Source organism: Symphalangus syndactylus, chromosome 15 (genome assembly GCF_028878055.3).
Source record: "Symphalangus syndactylus isolate Jambi chromosome 15, NHGRI_mSymSyn1-v2.1_pri, whole genome shotgun sequence".
Lineage (NCBI taxonomy): Eukaryota > Metazoa > Chordata > Mammalia > Primates > Hylobatidae > Symphalangus > Symphalangus syndactylus.
The window spans coordinates 29,924,374-29,941,635 of record NC_072437.2 but is presented as its reverse complement, the minus strand read 5'-3'; the positions used below and the strand labels follow the sequence as shown (position 1 = coordinate 29,941,635).

Sequence of the window (17,262 nt, the reverse complement as noted above, 5' to 3'; positions counted from 1 at the left end):
AGAGCCCACTTAGAACACAAACTTAGCCCTTGGCAGAGCATGTGGGAAACTACCCGATGATCTGGCCAGTCTGCCTCTTACCTCATCCCCCTACACTCCCCAGCACTATGTGGCATTTTTCAGTTGCAGTGGCCTTTCTTTCTCTTCTATTTTAGAGTTGTCCTCTCTGCATATAAAGTTTTTCCCTGTGATCTTCCCATGGCTGCTTCTTAACATTATTCAGAACATAACCTAAATACTACTTTCCAAACAAGTAGAAAATAGTATTTAAACCAATTGACCACCTGGCTGGAGCACCCCACCCCCACTCTATCCCATTCCACTACCAGTGATGCATTTTTAGCTAAGTAACATTCATCAAGACTTAAAGTTGTCTATTTAATGTCATAATTTTAGTTTTCTCACTGGAATATAAGCTCCTAGAGAGAAGGTTCCTTGCTCTATTCCCATCTACTAGGATAATGTCCTACCAATAATGAGGGCTCAGTGTATTGATTGACATTGTCATCTGTAGCTAAACAAGAAGAAAAATTGATTTGGCTTTCAGTCTTGGAACTTTCTAAACAAAGGCATCTTTAAAACTGGAAATAAGAAAGGAAAAAAAAAGAAAGAGAAAAAGGGGAAATAATTGAAATCCTTGGTCAATTCTCAGTATCTCTATTCCTGACTTTGAGACAGCTCAGTCTGGACAAATTAGCTTACAATTATGGTTTGGTTTTCCATTTCTTATTTGACTACACTGGCACTGCAGCCTCAGCCTGGTGGTTTTACATAAAAGACTAGATTTTTCTGAAGATTTCTTGTATCTAAACACTTGTCACTTGGGCCTACGAGTTGGATTTTCCTTTAAGAGCCCTGAACTAAATGCTTTAAGTGGACCCATACAGTAAGTTTAATTAATAATTATGAATAGGAATGAAATGCAGAAGCGCCCTCTGGTGGTTTAATATATAGGAATGCAAAAATAGCAACGTGGAATCAAGACTCTTCACAGTGGGGCCAATAGGAGGTTATTAAAATGTGCTTCTGCTTCTCCCTGTCTTTCCCTTCCTCTGCCTCTTCCTCCTTATTCTTTTCCTTAATTCGAAATACAATATGAGTTAGAATGGGAAAATTTATGACAATATCTAGCAGAAATCCATGTGGAGAAGCAACTTGTGGAAAACTGAAAGGATCCATGCCTCCAAGTAAACACTTCTAACAGAAGACCTTCTTTACTCCTTGCTAACCATAGCATAAACATACCTCTAATTCCTGCCAAGCAGAGATAGTATGTGTTTCCTCTCTTACTCAATCTTAACATTACTTTATTTGGTTTTCCCCAAGAACTGGGCACCTTGTACAAATTTAGAATTTTCCTTATGGGTAGCTTATTTAAAGGCAGTGCTTTATGGAGTCTTAATAATTTATAACTTCCTATAAATATTCCTTGTTGCAATACTAGAATGTACTAGTGTTTTAAAAGTGGTGTTATGGTTATAACTTTTATATGTTTTGCATACCTGGCTTAAGGAATTATTTGTACCTTGAATGTAGCATATCTACTATTTGGATGGCAGTTGTTCCATAGTTTTAGGGCATAATATTTTATAATCGCGTATTTTTTTTTTTCATTTCTATTGATACAAATGTAGCAACATAGTAAAAGCTCTTCTCCTCCTCCTTTTTTGTGGGGTGGGGACAGTATATGAGTTCTCTTTCTCCTGCATCTCCTCCTTCTAACATTTACATTTTATATACATTTTATATACGTTTTATGATTTCATCTGTTTGCATGGGTTTAACTATTGGCTCTATGCATGCGATTCTATTCATTAACTTGGTTTTGATCTCCAATCTATTATTTAGAGCTGTCTTTTAGAAATTACCTCACAATTAAAGCTCAAAATGAGAATTAATCTCTCCCTCCAAAAAAACAGGTACACCATAAACTAAACTTGTTCTACCTTCTAACTTCCATATATCAGTGTCTGGCTCTGTAATCATCCTGATTACTAGGTTTAAGACCACCAAGAGCTTTAACTTCTTCATTCTTACCTTATACAGGGAGTCAACCCTTGTCAAATACCATTCATTGCACTCATAAAGGAACTTCCCCTTTTCCTCTCTGATTTCTCTGGTTCTGAGTTTATTCCAATATTCTCTTACCTCATCTATTGGAATAGTCTCTTTATTGATTGCAATGACTATAGCAGATCTTTCTAAAACAGGGCTCTGATAATTCTGTTCCCTTGCCCATTAATTATTAATATAGTATAATAGTCTGAAAAATAAAATCCAAATCTAATGTATCTGGTGCATTACCTCTGCCTCCATAGTGACCTGGCCCAACTTACTACCTTCCTAAATTTGTTCTCATTGGAATAAAACTAACATCATGGATTTTCTCTCTGTGTTGAAGAATTAGCTTCTCCAACACAGAGAAGAACAGATTTGTGGGAACAGATTTTACCCCTAAAATCAGCCAGCAATTTTAGAATCTAGTTCTCAGAAACATAAGGGAACTGAACATGAGAAAATAAACTCAAATTTGTTGTTATAACAGAAAAAATTACCAATAGTATAGTTCCTCTGGATAGTTAAAATTAGCTTTTAATATAATAATATGAGTTATTTAATATAATGGAGCACAGCACATGTGTCCACAAACTACCTTGTTTCTTATTTTATTTATGTATCATTATTATTATCAAGGATACATGCAGACTCATGCCTTATGTAATCTCTTAACCGCCTCTCTTAACACCAAGCATCCTAGATGTGACCTGAAGCAAAGCAATCAGTTACCCTTTCATACAAGGGACTGTGAAGTGAGCCTGTGCCTCCTCCTCTAACCCAGGTTGCTTAATAATCACTCGAACTACCTCCTTTTTTTTTTTTTTTTCAATTTGTAATCTCCTTTTCAATTTATAATATTCTAAATATTTTTGCTTTTCAACTTGTATTATTATTAATAAACATTAAGGAAGTACTAATGCAAAAGAAATGGAGACTATGAGGTGGGCACGGTGTCTCATGCCTGTAATTCCAGCATTTTGGGAGGCTGAGGTGGGAGGATCACTTGAGGCCAGGAGTTTGAGACCAGCCCTGGCAACATAGTGAGATCCCATCTCTACAAAAAAATAAAAGGATAAAAAGTAAGCCAGGCATGGTGGCATGCGCCTATAGTCCAGCTACTCTGTAGGCCAAGGTGGGAGGATTGCTTGAGCCAGGGAGGTCAAGGCTGCAGTGAGTCATGATCATGGCACTGCACTCCAGCCTGGGGGACACAGTGAGATCCTGTCTGGGAAAAAAAAAAAGAAAGAAAGAAAACAAAAACAAAAAGAAACAGAAGCTCTGCTTTTTGAGTCAAATGAAAATAAACAATTGAAGTTATTCTTTACAAAGTTTTTTTGTAAAATGCTTTGAAAATCTGAACATTTGAATAAGACTGAGTGCACAGTCGGGGGAGGCTCTAAAGAAAAGTTTGTGCTTTTGCACGTAGTGCCAAGATTACAGTGAGAATGGGGAAAGTCAGCTAAGTGACAAGCAGTTGTTGAAACAAATACTTGATCAGAATGGTGGAAGTGATATGGGCTAGGACCAACTAAGAGAGTCATTTCAAGGTGAGATGGGAACTTGAAAATCAGTGGGAAGCCTGGGAAGGAACTGAAAGCCGGAGTAGATAAGCATTAGGGAGGAAAACAGTTTTTTCCAAGACACTTCAGACTGATTGCAGGGGAAAACGGTAGAGACCAGGGAGGAGAATTAAGAAGGAAATTGCAGTGTAAGTCAGAGACGAAAAATTGTCAACGTAAGTGTGAAGGTTTTTTCAATAGCAAGAAGCTACTAGTATTGAAAGGTGCCACCCAAATTGGCTCACCTCTAGGGATCTAAGGTGACAGGGTATTGTTCTGATAACAGATGGTTTTCCTTTTCTTTTCAATAAAGTATGAAGCTAATCTCCCTCATAGCAAGTCAACAAATATAAGGGCTTTGAAATTTACTTGCATTTATTAGAATCAGCTATATATGCTCGTATCTCTGGATACAATCAAAGAAAGATACCTTATAAGTCTATGGCGGGAGCATTTTCTTTTGTATTTGAAAAAATAATTGCAAAGATGATAATGGGGATAAAGGTGTTGCAAGGCTGGTATTTTTCAGCTCTCCATCTGCCTTCCTAGGAAACATGTTCAATAAATAGCAGTTACAATCTGAGGTCGGACGAGGGAGGGACAGGATGAGATAAGATTTCTCTGAACTCATAACTTCAAAGTAGTTTTATTTTCTTGAGTTTCAAAGATGAGAAAACTAAGATACATAGAAGTTCCATAACTTGCCTCAAACCCTATGGCAAGGCACACTGGCTCGTGATTGCAGATTCTGTTTCCCTTTCTCTTCGCTTCTTTATTTCAAACTGTTCTTTGCTATGGCCAAATAATCTTACTCTATCCACTTAAAACCACTGTCAACTTAGATCGTCTTCCTTGGGTTCTTGTTACTAGGAGTTGTTGATGAACATACAGCGAACATACTTCCTCATTTTTGTGAATAATTTAGTGTGTTTCTAATAGATTTATACTTCACTATCACTATTTTTCAAAGTGGAAATTCACTTTGAGCCTTTTACCACCTTATCCTTATGCTTCTTTTACTTCTCACTGTCAATCATTTGCCCAGCCCTGTTGACTTCGCTTCTCTTCTGTCTGTAACTCATGAACACTGTCACTACTGCAGTTCAGAATTAAAATTTCTTATTCAGAACTACTTGAAAAGTCTATTAACAGTTTACTTGCCTTGAATAGTTTTCTCTCTCTAGTCCAACTTCTACAGTGCGGCCTCATGCATTTACTCAACTTCAGCTGTGGCATTTTACATTTTGAGCAACCATCGGGAGCTTTTATCTAAAAAATAAAGCTCCTTAGCCTGGCATTTAAAGCCCTCCAAAATCTTTTCTCTGACTTACCCTTTAAATATAATTTCCTTTTATGATTACCATCCATGAACCCATCTTTCCAAGCAAAGCAAAATTTTGTCAATTGTCCATGTCAGCCTCATGTTTCCTGGCACCTACCCTCTGAGGACTTTTCCTCTGCCCATCATCACTGTTCTTTGTTCTGAGAAAATTCTCTATCAAATCCATACCCAAGTGTTACTCTTGTCCCCTCCGTGCGTCTCTGAAATCCACTCCTTCCATTTTACTGCTTCTCTGCCAACTTCCGGCCCTGACATTTTCCATGGGCCTGCTGAAGGACGTCCCTTCTTCCTCCGTCTGCACGGCTGCTGTGATGAGTTTTCTCATGTGGGAATCTGAAGCAGCGCTTTCCCTGCTTGGAAGCTTTTGCTTGCATTCCATTTGCTCTCACAAGTCCTTTTGCTCGGTATCCAAGTCACAGGATGGCATGTTTGTCTTTCACACCAGCCTTACCTCTTGCGACACCCACTTCTCACACCATGTACTTCTTGTTCCAAATGCACAGTGTAGTTGCTATAACCATGTGTTACAACGTTTTGACATCCTTGTAATGGGTTGCTCTTGTCATGTTATGTGACAATTGCTATTTTACCTGTGTAACTTTCATTTCTACTGTGTACATGAGGCCATGCCTTATTCATATTTGTATCTCTAGCATCTAACATAGTAGGGTGCAACAGATATTTATTTTTAATTTGATTGAACTGAAATAAACCTCAACATATCCAAGCTCAACAGATGCTCCAAGTCTCATCCCGATGGGTAGTAGCCTTTCCCTGGGTAGTCTTTGCTGATATCCTTCTTCACCCACCACCCCCACCGGGCAGGGATCCCACCTCTCTCGGACATCCATTGTCAGCCTCACTTTTTTGACACATACAACTTGCATTTTGATGATTGGAAGGATTCCTTTATTTCTTTCCTCTTAAATTACAAGCTCTATTAGGAGAAACTTTAGTTACTCATATTTTCCCTATTATAACATTTAATATATATGCTTTGCAAATACTAGAAGTAAAATAAATATGGGTAAAATAAATGAAATGGATGGATAGCTCCTTCAATACTCATTACATGGAAAATCAAAGAGATTTATAACTTTAAGGGAACTTTGCAATAATTTATTCTAACTTCTTCATTGTGCACATTAGGAAATCGCATTCAAAGAGGTTCTGTTATATTTTTAAGGTCTCAGTATGAATAAAGGAAAAATTAGGACAAGAACCAGTGTCTCCTGATTCCAGGCAATGCTTTTACATATTTCCAATTATATTACTCAGCCTTTTCAATGATACAAGGTATCATATAAATCTTTTTGATGCTTTATATGGTAAAATAATTACTTAATTTTTTCAATGATAATTATGTAAATTATACAGAGCTCTTTACTAGATAAGTATTAAAGAAACAATACATTTTTCAATGGGGATAAATTATTTTTTAAAAAATACAATAATAATGCCCTAAAATTACACCAGACTGAGAAAGAAGATGCAGAATTATTATAAAAGGAGATCTTCGTATTAAAAATATTCATTGTCATTTCTAAGAAAGGACGTTAGGAAGAAAACTACAAAGATATTTGCTTTTGGCCTTGGAATTCATTTAGAAAAGGATCACATATTCAATAGCAAGTAATTTCATTTTAAAATAGGACAAGTATGTGATTAGTTATACATATAAATCATAGATAACATCTATTTTGGTAAAGTAATGTTACACAAATAAGTCAGTTTGTTAATATAGTTGTCTGATTTTGCATATCTTACACATGTATACTGCATACCACATAAATGTCCATGACATCCATTTATCATAATTGCTGTATTCAGGTAATATACTTTCCTCTGTTAGAAAAATTGACAAACATTATATATATATATCATATTAAAGATTAATATTGAGGTGAAAGCAAGAACATGTCATTGTTTTGGGCCCTATGAAACATCACATTCTCAGAAAGGTGGAGTATGATTTCTAACTACCTTTTAATGTTTTCTATTTAAAAGGTAAATAGGATTTGTGGCCGCCCTGTAAGAACACCCACACAAAGCCCCCGTTGTTCTTTTGATCAGAGCAAGGAGAAGCATGGAATGAAGACCACCACAAGGAACAGTGAAGAGACGCTTGCCAGCAGAAGAAAGTAAGACATTTGTTTTACAACCAGAAAGAGAAAAGAAAGTAAGCCATTAATTTTACAACAGAATAGAACATATTCAATTAAATAGAATAAAATGCAATATGGACAAAAAAAAAGACCAATATTCATTAACTTTAAAAATCAGTGGCTGCACCTGTTCCATTAATTTGGAAGACAGGTTCAACTTATAAGACCAAGAAAACTTTCTGTGATAATGGAACATTTCCATAATATAACATGGAAGGTCATATCGGGGGCCCTGGGCACATGTGACATCATGCACTTAAAATGTGACCAGTGTGACTGAGGATTGAATTTTTAATTTTAGTTAATTTTAAACTGTAAATATGGCTAGTGGCTCCTGTATTGGACAGTGAAAGACAGAAAGATAATACATTTACATGATGTGATAGGCATTACTGAATGTTTAACATATATTTTTAAAAGTTGAGTTAAAAGAAGTTTTCATACTTTTTACATGAAATGCTAGAAATGGTTATCTGTTGATTCAAAATAATACACATTCCATAGGGCTTGCTAACTCTCATTTCTACCACCATGTCCGTCATTATTTCACAGGTTAAATTCAGGCCTTGTTTTGTGTTCCTTTGCTTGATAATTGTTGCTTAAAATGTAAAGCTCTTAAAACTAGAGGAAATTATTATTTGTATGTGTGTTTAGTTGACCAGTCAGTGTATGTCTTGGCAAACACTAGATTCTAAGTCAGTACTTTTTAAATTGGACTAAAATTCAGAATTTTATATTCATTTAGTAAATAATTATTTCTAATAATACTCTATGAATAACTCATATATAAGGTATTTCACATAACCTTTCTATAATCTAAAATCTGTTTCTTTCTTTTTTGGGATAGGACACCTAATTGTCACATTCTCTCATCAGATGGGCTGTACACATGGGATAAAGATCTGGGCTATTGCTGGCTATTTTCTACAGCTAAAAAGAATTAGCATTTTATTTTACATGTAAAGTAGCTGTTCTTTTTATCTAAACACCTACAATGATCAGCAATCATTTCTTGCACTTGAAAAATCAGTATATTTTGTCTAGGGTGTTTTTATAATAAACCCCATCTACAGAAGATCTGAAGTCCTTCAAGATGATGTATTTCACCACCAAAACAACCCAGTTGGAAAACAAAACAAAACCCAACCTGTAATATCATGTATTCACTAGCAAAACGAAACCAATGCAGGTGAAATGTTACAAACTGGTTCAGGAACAATAAGGGGCTCATACGAGTGAAAGGTTTTAAAAGTATTTATCCTGGCCACTGAATAGACCTTCTTGTCACCAATCTTGCAAACTCATTATTTTGATGTCCCTCACCATCCAGCCATGATTAGCCATTGTCCGTGAATCAGCATAGATCCATCACATGCTTGTTTCCTGCCACACGGAGTGAACAACCATAGGAACTGCACACGAGTCCACTTATGCATTTCAATTTTACACAATTTTTTATTACCAGTCTTTAGAGGGGCTTCATTGCCATGGCATTATATTTCTGCTTGTTGCCTATTTATTGTACAGGTTTCTCTATAAACTAACCCTGAATTTTATGTATCCCTCATCAACTGATTATTCCCCATGAGGTCATAAATTTCCATTGAAATAGGTGGGCAACGTAGCAGGAGTAGATGCTGGGTCTGGGCTACCTTTTCATGTGCCTTGTTCTTTCTCTACCTGCTTGGGCCTGATTTCCAATAGATGACTTCCACTTGGTTGTAATTACTTCTATTCGAGCCTAGTCTTATAGCCTGGCAGATCGGATAGTACTTAGTTCATCATGGCCATCTTAGGTTGCACAGTCACTTGCTAGGTCATGGTCAAGTGTGTAGTTTCTACCACAGCTCAATTGCAAAGCAACTAACCAAACAACCAACTAACCTACCCAGCCATGAAACTTCAGATACCACTGAATAAGTAAACAGGGTCATCTGGACTCACCGTCAGAGCATGTTGCAAATGAGTAAGCAGCAGAGCCTTTTCTTTCTCAGATTAAAGCTCTTTTGGGCTATTCTGTAAATGGGCTAGAGCAACACACCAAAGTGTATAATATGATTTTTTTCTAGTATGTAAAGGAATCTAAAAAGCACTGTATGTCTTCCTGAGTTTTAGGTTATCTTAGGTGCAGAAATTTTCCTTTCATGTAAGAAGAATATCCCAGTAACATCCAGGCCACATTTAGAAACATTGCTGAATTGTCAAGCACTTGAAATGTCAATATTTTTCACCACAGAGCCACAGATATGTCTACTAAGACATTTGGGATGATGTGATCCATATTTTATTGTCAGCATTATGTCCTACAGGATATCCAGACAATCAAGGCTCCTGTCTACCATGGACTGGGAAAGTTTTTGACATCTAACAGTGAAGGGGTCCTTGCCAGCTAAAAGTGAATTATTTCCAATTGTCCTTATTAATTGGTAAGGAGGTAAAAGAATTTGCCAAATCATTAGCTGCATAGCAGGTGTCAGGACATATTTGGATTTGCCCAAGTAGCCACCATGTATAAAGGAACATCTGTAATTGGAGTCACACTCTAACTCTGTTTCTGATAAGCCAACCTTCCCCAAGTCCATCTCAGTGTGCACAGACCAGCCAAATTGGTGAGGTAATAGTGAGGTGTTAGGAATCATCACCAATGTGTTTTTCATGTTTTTGAAGTGGCCCTAATCTCAGCAATTCCATAGGGATATTATACATTTTCGTTTTAGTATTTTTGTCAGGAGAGGAATTTCTTTTTTTTTATTGTGTTCAGCTCAACTTTTAGGTGGTTTATTTGATTTTTCTTTTCCTTTATTTTATTTTCTTTTACTTTAAGTTCTGGAATAAAAGTGCGGAAAGTGTAGGTTTCTTAAATGGGTGTGTGTGCCATGGTGGTTTGCTGCACCTATTAACCTGTCATCTAGGTTTTAAGCCCTGCATGCATTAGCTATTTGTCCTAATGCTCTCCCTCTCTTTGCCCCCCACCCCCTGACTGGCCCTGCTGTGTGTTGTTCCCCTCCCTATGTCCATGTGTTCTCATTATTCAATTCCCACTTAGAAGTGAGAACATGTGGTGTTTGGTTTTCTGTTCCTGTGTTAGCCTGCTGAGGATGATGGCTTCCAGCTTCACCCATGTGCCTTAAAAGGACATGGTCTCATTCCTTTTTATGGCTGCATAGTATTCCATGGTGTATATGTACCACATTTTCTTTATCCAGTCTATAATTGATGGACATTTGTATTGATTCCATGTCTTTGCTAAATAGTGCTGCAATAAACATACATGTGCATGTGTCTTTAGAGTAGAATGATTTATAATCCTTTGGGTATATACCCAGTAATGGGATTGCTGGGTCAAATGATATTTCTGGTTCTAGATCCTTGAGGAATCACTACACTGTCTTCCACAATGGTTGAGCTAATTTATGCTTTTACCAACTGTGTAAAAGCGTTCCTATTTCTCCACAGCCTCTCCAGCATCTGTTGTTTTCTGACTTTTTAATGATCACCATTCTGACTGGCGTGAGATAGTATCTCATTGTGGTTTTGAGTTGTATTTCTCTAATGATCAGCGATGTTGAGCTTTTTTTCATATGTTTGTTGGCTGCATAAATGTCTTCTCTTGAGAAGTGTCAGTTCATATCCTTTGCCCACTTTTTGATGGTTTTTTTTCTTGTAAACTTAAGTTTGTAGATTCTGGATATTAGAACTGTGTCAGATGGGTGGATTGCAAAAATTTCCTCCCATTCTGTAAGTTGCCTGTTCACTTTGATGATAGTTTCTTTTGCTGTGCAGAAAGCTTTTTAGTTTAATTAGATCTCATTTGTCAATTTTGGGTTTTGTTGCAATTGCTTTTGGTGTTTTCATCATGATGTCTTTGGCCATGCCTATGTCCTGAATGGTATTGCCTAGGTTTTCTTCTAGTGTTTCTATGGTTTGGGGTTTTACATTTAAGTTTTAATCTGTCTTGAGTTAATTTTTATATAGGGTGTAAGGAAGGGGTCTAGTTTCAGTTTTCTGCAAATTGTTAGCCAGTTTTCCCAGCACCTTTTATTAAATAGGGAATCCTTTCCCCATTGCTTGTTTTTATCAAGTTTGGTGAAGATCAGATGGTTGTAGATGTGAGGTGTTATATCCGAGGTCTCTGCTCTGTTCCCTTGGTCTATATATTTGTTTTGGTACCAGTACCATGTTGTTTTGGTTGCTGTAGCCTTGTACTATAGTTTGAGGTCAGGCGGTGTGATGCTTCCAGCTTTGTTCTTTTTGCTTAAGATTGTCTTGGCTACATGGGCTCTTTTTGGTTCTATATGAAATTTAAAGTAGTTTTTTCTAATTCTGTGAAGAATGTCAATGGTGGTTTGATGGGAATAACATTGAATCTATAAATTACTTTGGGCAGTATGGCCATTTTCACAATTTTTGTTTTGTTTTGTTTTGTTTTTGAGACAGAGTCTCGCTCTGTCGCCCAGGCTGGAGTGCAGTGGCACAATCTCGGCTCACTGCAACCTCTGCCTCCCAGGTTCAAGCAATTCTCCTGCCTCAGCTTCCGAGTAGCTGGGACTACAGCATGCACCACCACACCTGGCTAATTTTGGTATTTTTAGTAGAGATGGGGTTTCACCATGCTCACCAGGCTGGTCTCAAACTCCTGACCTTGTGATCCGCCCACCTCAGCCTCCCAAAGTGCAGGGATTACAGGAGTGAGCCACCGGGCATGGCCTGCTATATTGATTTTTCATATCCATGAGGATGGAATGTTTTTTCATTTGTTTTTGTCCTCTCTTATTTCCTTGAGCAGTGGTGTGTAGTTCTCCTTGAAGAGGTACTTCACATCCCTTGTTAGCTGTATTCCTAGGTGTTTTATTCTCTTTGTAGCAATTGTGAATGGGATTTCATTCATGATTTTGCTCTCTCCTTGTCTATTGTTGATGTATAGGAATGCTCGTGATTTTTGCACAATGATTTTTTTATCCTGAGACTTTGCTGAAGTTGCTTATCAGCTTAAGGAGTTTTAGGCTGAAATGATGGGGTTTTCTAAATATAGAATCATGTCATCTGAAAACAGAGACAAATTGACTACCTGTCTTCCTATCTGAATACCCTTTATTTCTTTCTCTTGTCTGATTGCCCTGGCCAGAACTTCCCATACTGTGTTGAATAAGAGTGTTGAGAAGGGGCATCCTTGTTTTATGCCCGTTTTCAAAGGGAATGCTTCCAGCTTTTGCCCATTCACTATGATATTGGCTGTGGGTTTGTCATAAATAGCTCTTATTATTTTGAGATATGTTCCATCAATACCTGGTTTATTGAGAGTTTTTAACATGAAGGGATGTTGAATTTTATTGAAGGCCTTTTCTGCATCTGTTGAGATGATCATGTGGTTTTTGTCATAGGTTCTTTTATGTGATGGATTATGTTTATTGATTTGCGTATGTTGAACCAGCCTTGCATCCCAGGGATGAAGGTGACTTAATTGTGGTAGATAAGCTTTTCAATGTGCTGCTGGATTCAATTTGCCAGTATTTTATTGAGGATTTTCATATCGATGTTCATCAGGGATATTGGCCCGAATTTCAGGAATTTCAATTTGGCGTTCACTCCGTGAGTTGGGGACTCAGTATGGGGATTGTACAATGGGTGAGTATGTGTAATTCAAATCTGTGTTCAGGAGTGTCAAATAACTACAGGGTGGGTCTGTGGACTGAATGTCCCGATGTGAGACAGACTGAGCCTAAAACTCGATTTTCATTTGACCTCTGTAAGCCTCTATTTAGACTCACAGGATAATGGTATTCTGGGTCTTTGGGATAAAAGTCAGTACAGAGCTAGTGTCTAATAATTCCTGGAATCAAAATAGCCACAGGTCCCTGTACGGAATGGATGGAGGAAGATTTCTGTTACATAGTGGTTGTACTTATGCAAGGTTCTTTCTCAAGGGATCCCAGCCTTCAGTCAAGGTGCTTTGAAGCTGTGAACTGGGAACTGGGTGAAAGATTGAATTCCTTTGGTGGTGAATAATGTGATGTTTCTTTTCATATCTTTAATTTCCAAATATTCTTCATTGGTGTTTTTTTAAATTCACACCCCATTCTTGTTTCATGGATGAGTTTTTTTCTCTTATCACTCTTAACTAAAGTTTTTGAAAAATGCATTACCATATTTCTTTTTTCTTTCTGTTTTATCTGAGTTTCCTTTTCTGTTTTAGCTGGGTTTTCCACTAGATTTTTTTTCAAATTAAATGTATTTATTTGTAGAAGTTCCTTTTTATATTCCATATATTAATTTGTTCCTTTTAGACATTGAAAACATTTTTTTATCTAAGAAAATAGTTCATTTAATGTAAAATAAAATAAAAGTTAAGTGATTAGTAACTTAGTCTAAGATGACCTATGTTAAATATAAATTCTTAACTTTGATATCAAGTTTATCAAGATTTCTTTTTTGTTTAAAATTTCTTGCCTGCATCAACTCAAAAATAGATTCTACTATATTTTTTCTACTAGCTCTGTGGTTTTTTCACTTATTATGCATAATACATAAGGAATATATCTGTATATATGTTATAAGGTAAGGTTCCAAGTCAAATTTTCCATATTCTGATCCAATTTCCCCAAAAAAACCCTTAAACAATCCATTCTTTCCCCCTTTGTGTTCTTTTCTTTCACCTCATACTCATTCTAAGTTCGTGTAATTATACTGGCCTATCGTCTGTTAATAAGTCAGTAGTTGTTTTCTGCAGATTTTTACTGATTTCTGTTATTGCAATTGCTTTTGCTTTTAAGGATTTGATAAAATCTTGTAAGGTAAGTCACTATATTTACTCTCATTTTCAAAATTCTCTTACATATTTTGAAATTTAGTTTTCAAAATATAATATCTTTTTGTTGGATTTCAACTGGAGTTATATTGACTATATAGATTTGAACAAAGATATTAGGATAATGCTATAAATGGCTATTTTTCTGAACTCTGTTTCTAATGGTTGGTCTTTTGATCATATTAGGTTTTCTGTGTGGATGATCATTTTGTGCACTGGTACAGCTTCCTTCTGCTGCACCTGGCAAAACTCACATACCCTATGCACTAGAGTAGGATGCACTACTTAGGATGTGTCCTAAGGAAACTTGCTTATACCCAGAGGAGGCATTCTTGATTATTTGTGATAGCTGAGTGTTAGAAGCTAACTATCCATATCTAGGAAAAATGGAAAAGTAAAATTTAAGACTTTGGAACATTATGAAGCAGTCAGAAGCAATGAACACATTTTCATACAGCAAAAAATCTCATTGTGATTACAGAGAAAACAAATTGTGAAGAATGAGAACAATAGTACAATGCCATTATATGAATTAAAAACATTATTAAATAAAATCAGTATATATTATCAAGGGTAGGATATAGCAGAGTATATTATATACATTAGAATGAGTATTTATAGAAAAGAAAGGGGGTAAGGGATGAATTAAAAAATTAAGATAATAAAATAATAAAGCAGGAATGTTCAAGGGTAAATTGTGATAGTATGGCAGGAATTGAGGAATATGCTTAACTGAACCTTCTGTATCTGAGAAAATATAGGTATGTTTATATATGCATACATATTAACACACACAATTATTTTAAAGTTTAGATGAAAAGTGTTTTCTAAAATCATGTTCTTCTAATTAAGTAGTTCAAACTCCCTTGTCAAAATTTTCATGAAAGCTAATAATACTCAATTTTTCCACAATCTTTTTTTTGCCATCTCCTATGCTAAATGTAGATCATTTTTTATTATAGTGTATTGTAGATACAGTGACCATCCACATAGAGATAAAATATAAATGACTGAGTACAGTTGTTGACTTGTTTGGATTTCCTACTATAACCCATTAATTAAAATAAAAGGAAAGATTATTTTAAAAAATAGAAAAAGAAAACATCCAAATTATTAACAAAACCACTGCTTTGTGTAATTCATAAAAAAGGGAAGTACACTGCACTCCAGCCTGGGTGACAGAGCAAGACTCCGTCTCAAAAAAAAAAAAAAAAAAGGAAGTAAAAAAAGATTAATATTTTCTAAGTTAGTTTTATTAATTAGTTGTATATCCACAATAATGTTAAAAGAAAAAATTACAACAAATTTAGTTGTAGATCTAATTGGCTTTTATTTGTGATTCATGAATCAGAGAATCCTCTATTCCAGAAAATGGAACGATAACTCCCATTGGGCAAGTTCAGGACAGTGGGTTTTGTAAGGTGTAAGGTGGAAATGAGAAAACAGAACAATAGGAAAAAATAAAATAAAAAACTGATTGGTTAACATCAGGTTACTTCAGATTACTTTTTTTTTTTTTTTTTTTTTTTTTTTGAGACTAGTCCCAGCTACTCTGGAGGCTGAGGCAGTAGAATGGCATAAACCCGGAAGGTGGAGCTTTCCGTGAGCCGAGATCACTCCACTGCACTCCAGCCTGGGCAACAGAGTGAGACTCTGTCTCAGATTACTTTTTAAAAGGGTCAAGACAGAGGGGACTTCCTTATTACAGTGACTCAGATTTTCTAGAATCTCCTGTTTTTAGGAAAAACTGGTCTGTTTTGGGATCTGTTTCCTTAAAGCTTCAGTTTGATGATATGGCATTTAGCATGACTGATTCCATTTTGGTTTAGTCTGGTCTGTTGAGGCCTAGTGCAAGAATTCAGTTCAAAACAATGGCCTATAATATTTGTTTAACAATAGTTTTCCTCAGGCATCCCTTTATAAAATTTACTTTGAGTAATTCCCAAGAGAATACCTCTAGCAGAAACTACTTTCTATAAATTTAAACCAAGCCAAAACCATTAAAGGAAAGCTATGAAACAAAATAATTTAGCAGTTTCCATAGCTTAATTTAGTTTCTGTAATAGCTGAAAAAATAGGAATTGTAAAATCCATCAGTGGCTTTGCCAACATATATGAAAATAAACACTATTCCATATTTGCCAAAAATTAAAAATGCATTTTACATTATAAATAAGCCATAACCTTTTCAAATTATATTGTCATAGTTTATACTTTAGATTTAGTGTATTATGAAAATTTTGTTGTTTAAAATTATGTTAGAATTATGGCACCCTAATTTAGAAAAATTATTTCAGGTCTTTGTGACAGAGGAAGAATTTAATTTATATTTTAGTCTTCCAGTATTCAACCTATTCTTTTGAGGTTATGTTAATATAATTGTCAGGGAGGGGAAAATGGCTTCCTTCCACTCTCTGAAATTCTTTAGCTGGGGTACAAATTAATATAAGGCAGATTAATAGAAAAACGATTTTAATTACATATATAGGAATGGGAGTCCCACAAAAATATGGGGCTTAAGGAAAGGCCAGGTAATTGAAGCTTATATAGCATCCTGAGCTAAAGAAGGGAATACAGGGCTGGATCTTCTGGGGGGTAGTGAAGACAAACTATTGAGAGGGTGAGTGGAGGAAAGGGATGGGAAGTAAAATTTGCCTTGTTACACAGATAAAATTCGCGTTGGTGATAAAGACTAACTAGGTCTTCTAGAAGTTCTCTTCCTGATTCATATACCTTTACTAAGGAAAATTTTCTTTATAGATGTAAACTTCTTTTACAAAAGAGCAGGTTTTCAGAGCCTTTCCTGTGTCTTCAGTTTCTCAAAATAACCAGTTCAAAGTAATCAAAATGACAAGAAGTTATATTTTGGGGTGGCATATTCTGGTCTCCTACAGTTATATTTTGGGGTGTTGTGTCCTAAGCCTCAGTATAACCATGGTTGACATAACTAATTTAACTAGCTACCTTTTTTTGGGTGTAGGCCAACAGTAGTTATTAAGTGATGATAAATCAGTCTTTGTTTTATCATTGGAATGTTTAATCCTTTTGTATACAGAAATACACAATATCCTGAAGGTAGCTGGGCTTAAGACTGCTGTCTTGCTCTTTTTTTTCTCTTTACTGCATGTCTTTTTAAAAAATTCCTCCTTTCTTGCCTTCTTTTGAGTTTAACATATATTTATTATTTTTATCCTTTTACAACTTTTTAAATTTGTATTTCTTTATTCTCTTAATGGTTATTATAGAGATCACAATATGCATTTTTAATTTTTACTGTCTAAATTATAACTTTTACTACTTCATTGAACAATATAAGAAACTTAGGATAGTTTC

The 17,262-nt window shown here is 35.7% G+C and overlaps 1 protein-coding gene across 2 annotated transcripts in view; it reads left to right on the top strand.

Moving 5' to 3' along the window:
* Positions 1-17,262, top strand: part of GPC5 (glypican 5) — a 1,476,320-nt gene that overhangs the window by 318,706 nt on the left and 1,140,352 nt on the right. For both annotated transcript variants that reach the window (XM_063618675.1, XM_063618676.1), the window contains exon 4: positions 6,967-7,100. In XM_063618675.1, coding sequence (XP_063474745.1) covers positions 6,967-7,100 — 134 coding nt within the window. The remainder of the gene's footprint in view (positions 1-6,966; positions 7,101-17,262) is intronic.